The 16,343-nt window shown below is 44.3% G+C and overlaps 1 protein-coding gene across 1 annotated transcript in view; it reads right to left on the bottom strand.

The window, feature by feature from the left end:
• LOC135253377 (parapinopsin-like) overlaps positions 1-13,913 on the bottom strand; it is a 74,687-nt gene extending 60,774 nt beyond the window's left edge. The window contains exon 1 of the mRNA XM_064332582.1: positions 13,307-13,913. Coding sequence (XP_064188652.1) covers positions 13,307-13,676 — 370 coding nt within the window. The 5' untranslated portion in view covers positions 13,677-13,913. The remainder of the gene's footprint in view (positions 1-13,306) is intronic.
• Between the last annotated feature and the right edge of the window lie 2,430 nt (positions 13,914-16,343).

Below are 16,343 nucleotides of genomic sequence, written 5' to 3'. Positions count from 1 at the left end.
GGCAGTCTCCGACCTTCAGGGACAGCCTTTGCTTCTGGTCAATGAGATCAATGACCCACGCTTCAGGAAATGTGGGTGGTATCCGAGAAGCTCCGCTCCATAAGAATTGTAGGAAGGAACGTTTCAGACTTATCTGCACAGGGGACAGGCATGTCTGCCACATTCAGCTCCGATAAGCTCTCAGAGCAGGTATCTGACATGTTCCCTGTCACTGAGCCTTCTCAGGCCCTTCCCAGTGTCAGAGGATGCTATGTATTTAAGACCATACAATGAACTTTAGTCTTACAACTACTAGTACTACTACGGCAACTACTACTACTGCTCAAGTATTTTTAAATTAGATGACATACTGCCCACTCCGAGGCACACAAACAGAGCTGGACTTACATGAATTGAGTACTGGCCCAGGCCCTGAATCCATCATGAGTAAAGTACCGCTCCCCGGAGAAGCCCTTTTTCTTACTGTTATGGCCCTTAGCAGCATGCCTGCTTCTCCTGCAAACAGCCTCTGCCTCACATGTATTTTCCTAAGTGAAGCTGCCCTGTCCACCAGCAAGGAGTCACCCCCCGCCCACCCCAGGGACCTCCTACCTCTGCCTCTCCACTCCATCTGGCAAGGCACCTCCAATCAACGGCACATACTCTCTCATTCTCCCTGGGTGATGTGCAAACAACCATACACTATACTGCCGTGCAAAGGCAAAAGGCCTAATGTTCCAAAACTGTCATTTTTGGAACATTAAAGATCTGCTTTATCGTGTGGACAAATATCTTGAGTCAATTTTGTTGTTTTTTGGAGAAAATAGTGGGTTGTCTTTGCCGTAACATCCAAAGCCCAAGAGAAGCCAAGGCAGAATCCCGTAACATCAGTTACGGTTCTTTGTCTTTGTTTCGCTGCACTCAGGAACGCTCAAATTGAGTTAAGCCTTAACTTAAGGTACTCTGCCTTTGTCTTGCTGCGCATCAAAGTGGAGTTACGCCTATGTGTCAACGAAGCAGTTCTGAGACACACACAGTAGCTTGAATAAAGTGTAAAGCAAATATAGTGTTGCAGTGGTTGTTTTTACTAACGTTACATCTAGCTTTTAAGAATGGCCCATTGCTCTCGAGGGAAAATGTTGCTAGAGATGGCTTTGAAACGCACCCACCAAAATCAAGGTAAGAAAGATTAGGCTGATAGATAAGATAGATAGATAGTCTACTCAAATTACTTGTTAGCTAGCTAGCGCGAGGTAGTGTTAGCTAGCTTAGGCTAACTACTTCACAAACAAAACCAAACTTCTCCCATATGCGATCAGAATGCAAAGAAAGCATTGGAAACAAACAATAACTAGATGGCTTGCCAGCTATAAGTAATCGTAAATCATACGCAATTAATTCTTTTTTCGTGTCATGCAGGCTAGTCAGTGCCAGCCTGTGACAGCCCGACACTGACAGCCAGGGAAACAGCGCGAGTGGTTTAGGGCTCGCATAGACACATGACACACCTCCTAAATAGCTTAATCACACACACACAAGCTCAGCAGTAACAATTTACAAGTAGATAGCCTACCTTTTTTTGTAACCTGATAAAAATCCATTGCAAACAACGTCCTTTGAGAAGTTAAATCCACAACATTTTTTTTGAGTTTTGAGCATTACTCGCTGGCGTTCAACACGTTAAATCCATAACATGAGTCGTCCTTGAGTATCCTACTCTGGCATTCATCCAATTAAATCCAAAACACAAGTCTTGTATCCTTTACTATTCGTTGCATTAATAAACACGAATAAACACAAAACGTTATCCTTCCACATGCAAAACTATTTTGTTTGATCGATGTCATCTGTGTCTACATTTGTCATGTCAGAAAAGCAATGAATCTAATCTAAGCCTAATTGTGCCATGATCACTAGATTTTATGTAGATGTTATCATTATTATCATATACTGATTTTATATCAGCTCAACCCGGGAAAGACGGAGCTAATCTTTATTCTTGCTCTATCCTCTCCCCTCCTCGACTTTTCCATTTCCCTAGGGGACACCTTAGTGACATCATCACCCTGTGCCAAGAATCTCGGAGTGGTGATGGACAACAGGCTGTCCCTCTCCAAGAACATCGCAGCAGTAAGCCGGGCATGCAGATTTTTTCTGTATAACATCCGCAGAATCCATCCCTTTCTCACCACCTACTCAACCCAGCTCCTGGTCCAAGCAATGGTTCTATCCCGCCTGGACTACTGCAACTCTCTTCTGGCTGGACTACTGGCATCTGCCACCAGACCCCTGCAACTCATTCAGAATGCTGCGGCTCGTTTGGTCTTCAACCTCCCCAGACACTCCCACGTCACTCCCCTGCTCACTACCCTCCACTGGCTGCCTGTTATAGCTCGCATCAAATTTAAAACATTGGTCCTAGCATACCAGGCAGTCAAGGGATCAGCCCCAGCATACCTCCACCAGATATTCAAACCCTACATGCCAGCCAGATCCCTCCGTTCTGCTACCTCAGGACGCCTAGCACCTCCCCCTCTTCGCACCTGCACTTCCAGAACACGTCTCCTGTCTGTTCTGGCCCCACGATGGTGGAATGACCTCCCTGTGGAGGTCAGAACGGCTGAAGCAATGACCCATTTCAAACAACGACTGAAGACTCACCTCTTCAGGCTGCACCTCTCCCCATCCCTCCCTACCTCCCTGTAAATGACTGTAAGCTTAGGGTTGTAACTAGGCAGCTGTTTCGTAGGTGACTTAGGTGCATAAACTGCGCTGTTGCCGTTCTCGTTGTTAGTGTTAATCAGTTTAACCTTCAGGGTCCAAGTTGAACTATGCGGTTGTTCCCTGCACTTGGACCGGTACTTCTCTCTAGGGGTTTCGTCATACTTGTTCCTGGGTATGGTTATACACTTTGTTGTACGTCGCTCTGGATAAGAGCGTCTGCCAAATGCCTGTAATGTAATGTAATGTAATATAGTGATCAGCAACCAAATGAGTGATCAAATGGAAGTTAATGCCTTTTGCCTTGGCATGACCCCTTATTATTTTGCAGACAATGCAAAGGCAGAGTACATTAACTTCCAGATAAGGGTCAAAGGTCAAGTTTGAGCTCAAGATTTTTATGTAGATAAATAACTTCAATAAAAAAACAAAGAATTGCCACATTTCCAATATTCTTCCCACAGTTCATTTGGCTGGACAACAAAACAAGTTTAAAGTCATTTTTCTCAGTTCTACACTCTGGCGAGTTAAGGTCTTTTGCCTTTTTAGGGCAGTATAGATGTGCCCTTCAGCATCACAAAACTCCATATGTGATCTGACCACCTCTGAGACATAGTCTTGGAAGTATGAGTTATGTAGGTGAAAGGCACCATCCACACTGTAGGACCCACAAACTAACAGATGTTTTTACTCATGGTGCTTCCTCATGCCAAAATGGGATTGATGACTGGCATCCCCTTATGGATTTACAGTATCCATAAGGGGAGGTGCTTGTTGAGTACATGAGCTCAACAAGCACCTCAGAGTGGCTAATGGTAAATGAACTGCATTTATATAGCGCTTTTACAATTGATACTGCTCATTCACCCATTCACACACACACACCAAAGGTGAAAGGCTGCCATGCAAGGTACCAGTCAACTCATTGGGAGCAATTAGGGGTTAGGTGTCTTGCTCAGGGACACTTCGACAAGCCCAGGGCAGGGGATCGAACCGGCAACCCTTCGACTGCCAGACAACCACTCTTACCTCCTGAACTATGTCGCTCACTTCAAAACACCAAGGCGTATAAAGATTCTACAGTGTGGCCACTGGCTGACGTGGCTCTATTGGTTGCGCTTCCTTAATTATCTTGAGGTCTGGCTCCTGCTAGCGGGAACTTGGGAGTTAGCTTTGTGCCACACAAACCACTTGGACTGACAAAGTCATGGGATAATTTTGAATAGAAAAGTTGTAATAACTGTTGCTGGACATGCATGTAATTGAATGAGATGATAAGAAAATTTCCGGATTACGCTGACCTATAAAACGCTATTCCAAAAGCAGAATTAGACGTGTTATACATTGTTAGAAAGCTTATACGCTCACTTACTAAATAAATGAATTGTCAATCAAGCCAGACTGTACTAAAAAGGGCGACAACGCCGTAAACAACACGTGTGGTATTAGGCACAGCTATTTTGGAAGATACCCAGGCATCACAAATGCGTGTATATTTCACAAAGGGATTGTCCAAGACAATGTATGACCACTCAGTCTCAAAAGGGACATCTCTACATGTAAAACCAATGTTAAGGTTGTATATTTATTCAATATTTAGTCCCAGATATTGACTGTAGAATGACATGGTATAATTTTTAAAAACTTTTTCTCATTTATTTCGTTATTCAGTGAGCAGCGTTTTCACTGCTGTATTGGCATATCTTAGGGCTATTGTTGGGTTTATCTTGTTGCTATGACGGAACACGATTTTTTAGTGGTGAAAGAATATTTTTATGAATGCCAAGATAGACAATATTGTCCATTATGTCATGGGTGGGGGGTTTAGTTGTAGATGAGACTGCAGGGAGGGAGGCGTGTTAAACGACCAGAGCAACAATGGTGGCGCTGAAAAACTCCGTATTCGGCATAGTTGTAGTGTATCGTCTACTTATGAAACTAAAACAACGCGTTTCTGTTTTTAACTCGTACTTTGGTTGCAGTAGCACTGAATGTCTGAGTTCAGTAATCTGGGCATGCCAGCGTGCCGACCACTAGGGGCTTTGCGCTAAGAGGTTAACTATACAGTACATGCTGTCACCATAACATATAGCCTACATGTTAGATAGCTACACGAAAGTTTCTAAAGTTCTCATAGATGAACCTTGCACAGACAGCTCCCTCCTGTTCCCTCAGACTTCACAATGTAAAAAACATCCTATTGATCTTAGTGAACAGACATACAACCGCATACAGTACATACAGTATGCAAAAACATGCAAATATACAATGGTAAATAACATGTTCAAAGAGTTTCAAAACTTTAGGTTAATGTTGTAACCCTGGTTCTCTGAAACATTGAGTGGAGAAATCCACCTATGGGGAATGACATCCAGTCATGACTCCTCAAAAGCATCCAATTGCACCAAGTCTGGCCCTGACAGACAGTACCGCATCCAATGCTACAGGAGGCACCGCCCTCCTGTAAGAGCATATAGGATGCTACAGTGCTACTACTCCTCAGTGAACATATTTGCTTCTCATGCACGGCAAGCAGGGCAGTCTTGGTGGACCTCTCCACTCAATGTTTCAGAAAACTGGGGTACAGTAACCTAAAGTTCTCTTTCATCATCTTGTGTTCGAGATCCACCTATGGGGAGATATAGACAACTCCCAGATTGCCCTATGCCCACTGCTGAGACACTGTCAGGCCAGCAAGGGCAGCCTACCCCCTTGAGGGGAGGGGGTGTCTGGCACATCCCATGTAAGGAAGTACTAAATACATAGCACGTTGGGGAGATGCGTGAGCTTCACACAGAACTCACCTCCAGAACTGCGATGGGCTACCGGAGTCCTGGTAACATCCAGGTGGTAGAACCTAGCAAAGGTATGTGGAGAAACCCAGCCTGCGGCTGAACAAATGTCCTGCAAGGAGACCCCACTGAATAGAGCCCATGATGCAGCCATGCCCCTTGCAGAATGAGCCCTCAGGCCCGAGGGGGGTGTTATCCCCTTTGAATCATATACCATAGCAATAGCTTCCACAAGCTAATCAGACAGCTGCTTCTTAGAGATGGCTTTTCCTTTGCAGGTCAAGCCCCAGGCGACAAAGAGCTGGTCACTCTTTCTGAAAGCCTTAGTCCTTGTCATATATGTGTGGATAACATGCACAGTACATAGCATATGTAGCCTTTGATCCTCTTGAGAGGAGAAAAGTGGTGGGTGAAAAGCAGCAAGCTCCAACACCTCACATGTGAAAGCCGGGAAGCTTTTAGGCATACAGGCTGAATTGGGCTAAAGAAAAACCCTATCCATATCAGGAGCACAAGGAGCACTGAGAGCGCAGGAAGGTCACTGATTCGCTTAGCTGAAGCTAGAGCAAGCCGCAATGCTGTGTTGAGAAACAGCTATTTTAACTCTATCTCATTTATATGCTCAAATGGCCATAGAGACAGAGCCTCCAACACCAGTGATAAATCCCAAGAAGGAATGTGCTTTTTAGCAACAGACAGAGAACAGCCAGCCCCCTTCATAAACCTGCAAATGAGGGAGTGTTGCCCCACTGCATAGTCTTTGAAACCAACATGACAAGCAGTGATAGCTGTCAGGTAGACTTTAATGGTTTAAAAGGATTTCCCTTTATCCATAAGGTTCTGTAAAAAGCACAGTACATCAATAACAGAGCACTGGTAAGGCACTGAATGACGAGAAGTACACCATCCTTCAAATACCTGCCACTTATTTTCATAAAGTCACCTGGTAGAGGGCACTCTCGCACATTGGATGGTAGCAACCACATGAGAGAGGAGCCCTAATACATTAAGGTTATGCCTCTCACGGGCCAAGCCGAAAGAGCTATGTTGATATATTTCCCCGTTCGCCTGAGCCAGGAAGTCTGTGCATAATGGGAGTGCGCATGGTTGTGTATAAAGGAGATGGATAATCTCTGCCATCTATGCCGATTTTGGCCACCTGGGTGCTATTAGGATCAGTGTCAAACTCTGTTCTCTCACTCTGGCTAGAGTGGGAGAGATGAGAGCGAGGGGGGGAATGCATACAGGACCACATTGGGCCATGGGTGGGCCAGTGCATCCACGCTGAGGCGCATTCTCGTCCCGTAGCGAGAAAAACACAGGACAGTGGGCGTTTCTGTGCAAGGCAAAGAGATCTACGGCCGCCCAACTAAATCTCTGCCTCTGCAGTGTCTGTCGTCACAACTTTCTTCATGAGAACGAACCCAAGAGGGGTTCGCTGAGTGTAAAAGTCTCTGCTTTCCCAGTGACGCAGAGTTTCGTAGCACTCACATGTCACCAAGAGGTGGTGATGGAGATTGCCCACGGGGCTGAGGTTGAGGGATGAAATCTACCTCATAATGCCCCTCATTCATAACAGCCCCAGTGGTAGAACCTGAGAGGCTGATGCTATCAGCCCTTGCAGCCTAAGGCATGTGCGATACTGTACTCTCGAGCCCGGTTTGAACTGAGAGAGACAGACTCTGAGCGATTAGATGCGATCTGCTGATATCCGAGCTCATATTGAAACAGTTTAGTCCATTCCCAAGAACGTTAAATTCTGGGATGGAGAGAGATTGCTCTTGGGGAGGTTTACTGCACACCTGCACACCTCCAGGGCCCTGAGGCGGGCAGGAAAGATTGTGGCCGACCCCTCCCACCCTGGTCACAAACTCTTGCAAATACTCCCCTCCGGCAGGAGGCTGCGGTCCATCAGGACCAAAACCTCACGTCATAAGAACAGTTTTTTCCCGACTGCAGCTGGCCTCATCAACAAGGCCCGGGACCCCCACTGATACCACTGACACTGTACTGTTATCCTGACCCCCACGGACACCAACAGACAGCACCTGTACTTAAAATCACTTTATCCCCTTGCACTATTGTTATTGTTTACTGTTTACATTTGCACTATGTTTATGTTATGTCTGTTATGTTTTTTACTGCACTATGTTCATCTTACGTTATTTATCTTATTTTATGTTCACTGTTATGCACCACCTGACCAAGACAAATTCCTTGTATGTGTAAACCTACTTGGCAATAAACCTGATTCTGATTCTGATTCTGATTCTGATTCTACTCTGAAACCAAGAGACGACAGATGTGTCAGAACCAGCTGAGTGTCCTGCACAACTCTGACTTCCGAATTGGGGACAATAATCCAATCATCTATATAAGTCATAATTCTGACTCCTGTTAGTCTCAATGGAGCCAGACCTGCCTCTGCACAAAGACAGAACATCTGTGGGCTTAGGGAAAGGCCGAAGGGTAGAACTGTGTATTTGTAGCAAACACCGCAATGGGCAAAGCGGAGAAATTTTGTGTGAGGGGGGGTTGATGCCTACATGGAAAAAGGTATCTTTCAGGTCGATTGATGGAAACCAATTGTTCTGACATATTGAATGTAAAAGAGTGCTGTATGTTAACATTTTGAAGTTGTATTGCCTCAAATGTTTGTTCAGCACCCTGAGATCCAAGATCAGACGTAGGGAGCCGTCTTTTTGGAACAAGGAAGTAACGAGAATAAAAGCTGTGTTAGGCTTGATCTCTTGGAACCACACGGATTGCCCCTTTTGTGTAAGAGGGAAGAGATTTCCTCCTCTAAAACATGGCCGTACTCTCTTTGGTTTGAGAGTAAATGACTCTGTTGAAACGAGGTGGTTTCACTCTGAACTGGAGTCTGTAGCCTTTGGCTATTGTGCTCAGGACCCATTCTGGGGCTGACACAACCTGTAAGGCTACGATGTGGCTCCTGAGTGCCCCTGCCGGTGTGGAGGACTGTGGGAAAATTTGGCCAGGTGAGGCTAAATGGAATAGTGGGGCTAGTGGCGAAACCAGGGGAGGCCTTGTGTGTTGTGAAGGGAATCTTTTCACACAGTTTTTTTTATTTTCTAGCCTTTCAGGGTAGAAGCCTTTATTAGATATGGCCTCGAGTTGTTCTGCACTCTGAATGTGGGTAACACTACCTGTATAGTTAGAACAGTGTCTCCCTCTCTGGGCGTTGAGAGGGGGGGACTGAGGCTGGCGGACATGGGAACTGGTGCCCTGACCACAGCGAACATGGGGGGGGGGGGGATCCCTGGGGGAGAGGGGCCATCCCCCTGAACTTGAAGTCTCCTCTTCTTGGTGAGGGGAGATGAACATGTGTCCACGGGGCTGGCCGCCCCAGAGCATGGACTGTCAGGCAGACCACTTCCGTTGGGGTCAACGAGGGTGAGTGATGGTTTCTTCGCTGCAGCCGCTTGAAAGCCTCATCCTCTTTCTTTTTATCATCGCACCGCTGTTGCATGAGAGTCAGTGCAGGGCTGAAAAGAGGCTGGCCTGGCTCAACTGGGGTGCCTGCAACGTGCCTCTTCTCACTGTCAGGCAGACCAGAGAAATTAAGCCACAGGGCCCGCTCACCAGCTACAACCAGGGCTATGGAGCGACCACAGGCCTCGAATTGCGCAGGACCAGATCATTAACAGTGACAATCTCCAGCCACAATATAGGGGAAGGGCTCCTCTTCTCGAGCTGTGTCCTCATCTCCTCAACCCTCTCTGCTTGGGGTTCAGGTGTTGAGCTATGGAGGGTTCGACAGCTGGGGGTTCCCCCATGGCGTGGGCGGCTATGTCTTTGACTTCGAGGCCAGAAAAGCCGTGCTTGCGAGGGTCCTTCCAATGTTGTTTCATGTGCTTAGCACAAGCAGGAAGGACTGGGAAAAGCTGTTTCCGAGGGCTTATGGGAGGGCCTAGGAATTTCCCATCATAAACATCCCACTCCTTATGGGTGGGGTTCTGAAGAGCTGGCCATTTGATGTGGAGACGGGTGGCGGCCCGCTCGCACACCCCCAGAAGCACAGTGTGGGGTTGGGCGCTAGCCGTCCCCTTAACAAGTGCTACCTGTGTGGAAGGAATAGCGTCTTTCTCACCAGAGTCATTACACACAATGGGCTTGTCGTCATGCTCCGACTAGGTGCCTCTTCCTCCAGTATAGGGGTACCGGAGAGGGAGAGGGTAAGGCTCAATAAGTCTGGGTCGGACTGGTCAGCCCAGCTCAGCTCAGGGTAGAAGGACCTTGCGGGGGCCGAGGGACCGTAGTGCTGTCATCCTTTTTATCCGAGTTCTCCTGACTGAGGTTGTTGCCATGGGTAGCAGCGACTCTCATTCTCCACTGCCGCAGCTTCCTGGGCAGCACCAGGCAGTGACTGCAACTCTCTGGCATGTCGTCAGCCTCCTGGGCATGTTGAAAACCCAAGAACATAACACAGAGTGGGTGAGTGTCTTTGGTGGCCATGAGAGCACTGCACGCGGCCAGGCAGGCTCGCGAGCATAGCTCTTCAGACAATTTGAGGTAGACAAGCTTAGAAAGAGCCATGTAGCAGGGAGCTAGCAGGCTTGCTAAACAAATAGTTGGCTAGCCATCTTGTTTCACGTTAGCGTGAGCAGGGGGGTGTATCGAAGGCAAAGGCGGCCCAATACAGTAAGGAAGTTATCGAGTGGGGGTGGAAAGCTAGCGAGCTTATCAGCACTGACCGAACTCTCAAACCTTTCACGTCTGGCGGAGGCCAATCCGAGGATATGTAATCCTGCGGACCATTAAGTTGACAAGGTTCTGTATTTGAGATGCAAGGTCGAGGTTGAGAGCTGAGTTTTGGATGTCGTACTGTATTCGTATGTATGTACTGTATTGCAACGTATCTGTGTGTTTGTAGGAATATCCAGCAATATGCGCGTTTGTAAATTCCCACACTACAAACGATTCAAACTATTGCATCTCAAAATTATAGGCTAGGCTCTCTGCGTCTGGTTGTGTTAGAAGTCAGGTAGACTGTATGTTTTTCGATCATATTGGTAATAAATAGCCCGTGGCGTGGCTAGGATTCTAAAACTGATGTCCTCGCACAATCGATATCAGCATACTGTAAGTAAATTCGGGAAATAGCAATATAATAACCACTTAGCTAAACAGCCTACTTCAGATTGAGGCATTGTTATTGATGAGTTGCGTGTAGTTGAGCTGGAATATCAATGTTTATTTAGTTTAGCTAATGTTGTTTCGTTGATAGCTTGCATTATTTGTAAATGTGTGCTGTATTACATTCTCTGTGTGTTTGTAGGAATATTCACTAATATGCGCGCTTGTAAATTCCCACACTACGAACGATTCTAACCATTGCTTCTCAAAATTATAGGCTACCTCTCGTCTGGTTGTGTTTGTTTGGTTCTTTGTTTGTATATGATGTAACCATGTCACATTTCCTAAGTTTTGTTTTCATTAGGTAGTGGTTTGCCCCTTTTTTGTAAAGCACGTTTAATTTTCACCTGTTGAAGGAAATGTGCTACATAAATAAAGTTTGATTTGATGTCACATTTCCTAACAATTTTGTTTTTATCATATTTACAGAGATGCTGATCACGAAACACGGCCTAGTTCACCACTAGCTCATTTTACCCTTAGACCCCAGAGGGTTAATCACTCACACACCTACGCTGTCAAATTAACTTCCTTGAAGCCGTTGAAAGTGAAAGCAGTATTGACAGTTCTGTAGACGACGCAGAAATACGACCATCCATAGGCTTTATTACACCACCTGGGTTACTTAATTTCTATGTTACAAGCAAGTTACAAGCACAAGAGCCAGACAGCAGACATTACTATGAAAATGTTATGAGACGTTGCGTTAATCACTCAATCATACAGCTATATATGCTGCTGGAGTTCGTGTGATAACACAGATGACGTAGGAGCAAAAGTTATTTTTCCGAAATTCACTGCCAGATGGCTTGTCTCTTCATTTTTTCCCTTTAGATGTGTTTAAGATGGCTAGCTAGCTGTCTAACAGGCTGACCGTTTTCGCTGCCCCCATTTCGTATTTTCAAAGATATACAGTAATTGGTAACTTTCAATGTGTTACATTTCATGATTGGACAAAATTGACCTTGAGTTCACAGCACACGCTAGCCCACATCACTAAACTAGGCTGCTATGTCGGCGCTCATGTGCCGCCCCTCACCTCCTGCCGCCCTGGGTGGTCGCCCAGAGTAGCCCAATGGACAATGGCCCTGCCTATAGGTGATCTCGAACACGAGATGATGAAAAATAACACCTTAGCAGTTCAGTGAAATTTTTCAGCTGAGCTTTGAAACACCCACTGAGTAGTAGTCACAGTAGTTGACTGGCATCAAAGTTTACTGTACTTCTTCATAACACATGCACATTGTTTTCCTATTGCTTCACAGAGCAATACATCAGTATCTTAGCCAGCCTGAAGTTATTTAAAAACACAGATGAAATGCTTTTTATTCTTCCAGTTATAGCGTACTATATCGGAACACTTCACTTATCTGAATATTGCCACCTAAGGATATATGAAGACACATCAAATATATGAATTTGTATGAATATACATACTGTCATAAGCAGTATAATCATTACTTCTTCATTGATATTTCGATATGATCTTCAGTAGTGATAGACAATTTGCAAATTAAAGCCACACAAATACTTGGATGGAATATGCAGATCCAGCTTAATTACAAATGAACCGAGCTTTAAAGTACAATTATACTTCAAGACTTAATTTTACCTAGCAGAATAGCACGCGTGTATAAAAAAATAAATAAACAAGTATTGCATGTCATAACCATATTTTAGAGCCATGTGAGTGTTTACTGCCAGCCACGACGCTCATTCAGCACTAGAGTTCAAAAATGGTTTATTGAAACAAAATTTCTGAGACACTGTAGTACTACTTTAAACCGCATGTGGTGTTTCAAACGATTATGGAGTCACAGACTCTCGCGCACTCGGATTTGTAGAAAACTAATGAAAATGTATCGTGGACAAAATAAAAAACGTCCACCGATCACCAGATTAAGTAGGTTAATGGTATTATACTTTTTATAGAGCAACTGACAAACTTTAAAACACCAATCATTTCGTAGCCTCCAACATGCTGGTCGAAACTGTTAATCAGAGCTGCCTGGAAATGCTATCCTAATGCAGCTTGGTTCTAAATATTTTAACAATTCGTTTTTATCTGATATGGCTAAATAGAATAGAACAGAACAATACCTCAGAATATAATCCAATTCAGTTGTTTAGCGAACAAACTCAAACAACCCAATTTTGCGTAATTATCGTCCCCAAAAAGAAGTTTGAGTCCTTCTCTTTAAATGGGAGCCGGTCCTGTGCGTACACTATTTTACCAACAGCAAAAATTACAATCGGGAACAGGTCATTTAATTTTATGAACAGTACACAATGTTAAGCCAACATCATACAGTACTGCTGTAGACAGTGTCTACATGAAAAGACATGCATGTGAATGCATGTAGCTTGTATAACAACACAGACGCATATAAAATGTTTCCCGTTAGTATTAAACATTTCAATCAATGCGTTTAGTGTCAAAACGATTCCTCAATGAGCGCAGCCAATAAATCACAATTTATGAACCAGGGAGGAGTAAAACCTGATTGTAGGGTTTTCACTTCACAATAGGTATCCGGGTTCTGCCGGGGGCGCAAGTACTCATAAAACTACCGTATACAGGAAACAGCAGCTCTTGTTAGAGTTAAAGGTATGTATTAACTGAGGTACAGCACTTGCCTTTACGAACACTAACTCACCTAAGCAAGCGTTGACAAAACCGTACCACACGCATCCTGCCGGTCCGATGAGCCATCGTCTCTGTGTGCTGGCCGCGAAGCTGAACGGAGTTCCCAGCACGCATACCAGCAGATCACTCACTGAAATGCTCACTAGCAGGCAGTTTATAGGGGAGCGCAGCATCTTGTAGCGACAGAAAAGTATCAGCACTATCAGGTTACTGAAAAAACCAAAAGCACCGATGAAACCCAGACACACAGCGACGACCAGGTGTCCGGTCGGGGTCAGTGTCCTGTCTGAAGTAGTCCCTTCCAAATTACTGATGCTGTCACTCGAGCACCACGGGCTGTTGGCCCTTCCACAGCTGATGCTCACGTTGGGCACAATCATTGCAGTCCGTTTTAGGCTCTGAGAAAATACGCTCCTTTTACCGAGCTAGGGTGCATGTGTTCGTGTTTTTCTAAAGATGGTATAAACACTACTTCGCTATGGAATTTCTAAGATGCTGCTGCATTCCATCGAGACTGATGTCATTTACTAACGTGTCACTTTTGGAACTCTCAGAGAAAGTGGCAGACGCAGCAGCAACTGCAGCAAACTAGTTGGGAGTTGTGGTTCTCAGTTTAAGCCGCGGAATTCGAAATAAAGTCCCCCCCACCCTCCGAGGTTTAAGATACCAGGTGGTTCCTTAGTTTGAGAAATTAATTCATTTGACTGTGCTCCACCGTGTGGCAGTCCGCATCTCCGCAACCGACCCTGAACCCTGTCTCACAGTTTATATTACCTTGCGCTGCAGCTGACGTCTTCGGGCGGAATCTCAGCTAACAACTTCATTGGGGCAAATTAATGGCGTGGAAGTGGTTTGCGGGATAAGAGGATAAGATTGAATCGGTCACATGACGCTGATTTATTCCATACTATTCTTATCATTGCCTGCGTACGGCCACATATGCTAATTTGTAATGTCGTACTATGTGCTAAAATGATGTAAAGACGTAAAGATTGCTATATTAATTATGCTCAAAAGAACTGAAGACGAAATTAAAAGTTATCAAGGGTCCTATTATACTAATGCTCTCTCTGGTTACCAATCAGTTATGCCGCCAAGAGTGCAAGTAGGTTACCCACGGACGCAAGAGGCGACTATGTACAAACAAAAATGTAAGCTACGCCTTCTGCGGTCTATAGTGGAATAGTGGTGGTGGAAAGAGAAGTGGAAAGAGATTATGGGTGGCTGAAAATAAATCTGTGCTGCTTTAAGATGTTGTCTGGGTGAAGTAGCCTAGATGTATTTATTTATTAAAAGTTTCTGAATGGACGCTACATGTGTTCACCTTGGAAGAAGCTATTTTTCTCGTTTACAGCACTGAGATGGCTTTAATAAACTTGTACTGGTAAATATGTTTGTTGAGTTAAAGTTCACACCTTACATTAAGGCGTTTCTATTCATGTCCATTGCGTTCATTTAACCTATAATGTACTTAATGTACTTTCCTTTAATTCCAGTTCCACCAATTGCGAGATTTATGTGTGTTGTCAATGTTCTCTGTAGCGCTTAAAAAGATGCACTTCGAGGTGACTTTCTACTGTCCAGAAATGTAATATATGAGCACTAAAAATGTTTATAATATGAATTTATGAGAGATTTTATGGTTTTTGTTAATATTGTCTTTTTTGAGTCAATCTTCTCGTGTGTACACAGCAAAGCTCTTTAACTGCTATGTATGGGCAGGGAATAGAATATGGGAAATCTTTTTTTAAAGAAGGCCTTATTTACCTAACTATGTTCCTTGACTATACCCATGGGGAAAGGGCCTCACGTTCAAGAAAATCTCTGAAGTAGCATGCCATCCTTTTCTGTTTCAGCACAATAAAGCATGTTCAACTAGTGTTAATAGGCAGATAATGCTAGAAGTATAACCATTTTTGATAAGCTTGCATTTAGGAGCAATGAATATATGTGACCTGACACAGCAAAGCTTGTTTGACTAGCTTCAACAGGCAGAGAATGAAATGAACTGCTCATGATCCAAAGTATACCAACTCTGTGAAACATGGTGGAGAAAGTGTTATGGCTTGGGCATGTATGGCTGGCACTAGAACTGGCTCACTTTTCTTGATTGATTGTAACCGCTGGTAGCTGCAGGATGAAATACGAAATGTACAGAAACATTTGCTCAGATCTAACCAAATATCTCCAACCTAAATTGATGGCGCTTTGCCTTACTGCAGGACAATCACCCAAAACATCCTGCTAAAGCAATCAAGGGTTTTTCAGGGTCAAAAAGTGGAATGTTCTTGACTGGCCAAATCAAACACTTAAGATAAATCAAACACCCAAGCTGAATCCAACTGAACATGCGTTTCACTTGCTGAAGACAAGAGACAACATGAATTGAAGATAGCTGCAGTGCACGCTAGCAGAGCATCACTAGGCAAGGCACCCAATGTCCCAAACGTTATGCTGCTTTGATAAGAGGAGCTATGTATTAAAATTTATTTTTTATGTGGTGAAACTAGCTAAATTACACAATATATATATAAAATACAATTTAATAAAAGCTAAGAATCTGCAATTTAACCACATATGACTATTTGATTATAAATCTAGAATATACATGTGACAAATTAAAGGAAAAACCTAAATAAATGAGTGGCAAAACATAAGGAATGCAGATGCTTCCATACAGGTGTACTGCATGATAGAATTAAGCAATTAACATCCTATCATGCTCTGTGGCATGTATAAAAATGCTGAGCAGGGCCAGTTGACCTCGATTTGGATCAAGATGGCAAGAGGAAAATATCAAAGTGACTTTGAAAGAGGGTTCATTATTGGGGTGCGGATGGCAGGAGCTTCAGTCACAAAGACTGGTCAACTGGCTAGTGTATCAATTTATCATTTAGATCTATGGGGAAGACATCAGTAAATAGGGTTGGAAAATTTGGTCGAAAGCACACGTTCGATGACCATGATGCTTGAGCATTAGTGCGTTATCTAAGAAAAAACAGAAGAGCAACTCTTCCTCAGGTGACTGAAAATGTCAATGCAGGACG

The sequence above is a fragment of the Anguilla rostrata genome, chromosome 4 (genome assembly GCF_018555375.3).
Source record: "Anguilla rostrata isolate EN2019 chromosome 4, ASM1855537v3, whole genome shotgun sequence".
In the NCBI taxonomy this organism is placed as follows: Eukaryota; Metazoa; Chordata; class Actinopteri; order Anguilliformes; family Anguillidae; genus Anguilla; species Anguilla rostrata.
This window is presented reverse-complemented; position numbering and strand designations above follow the sequence as displayed.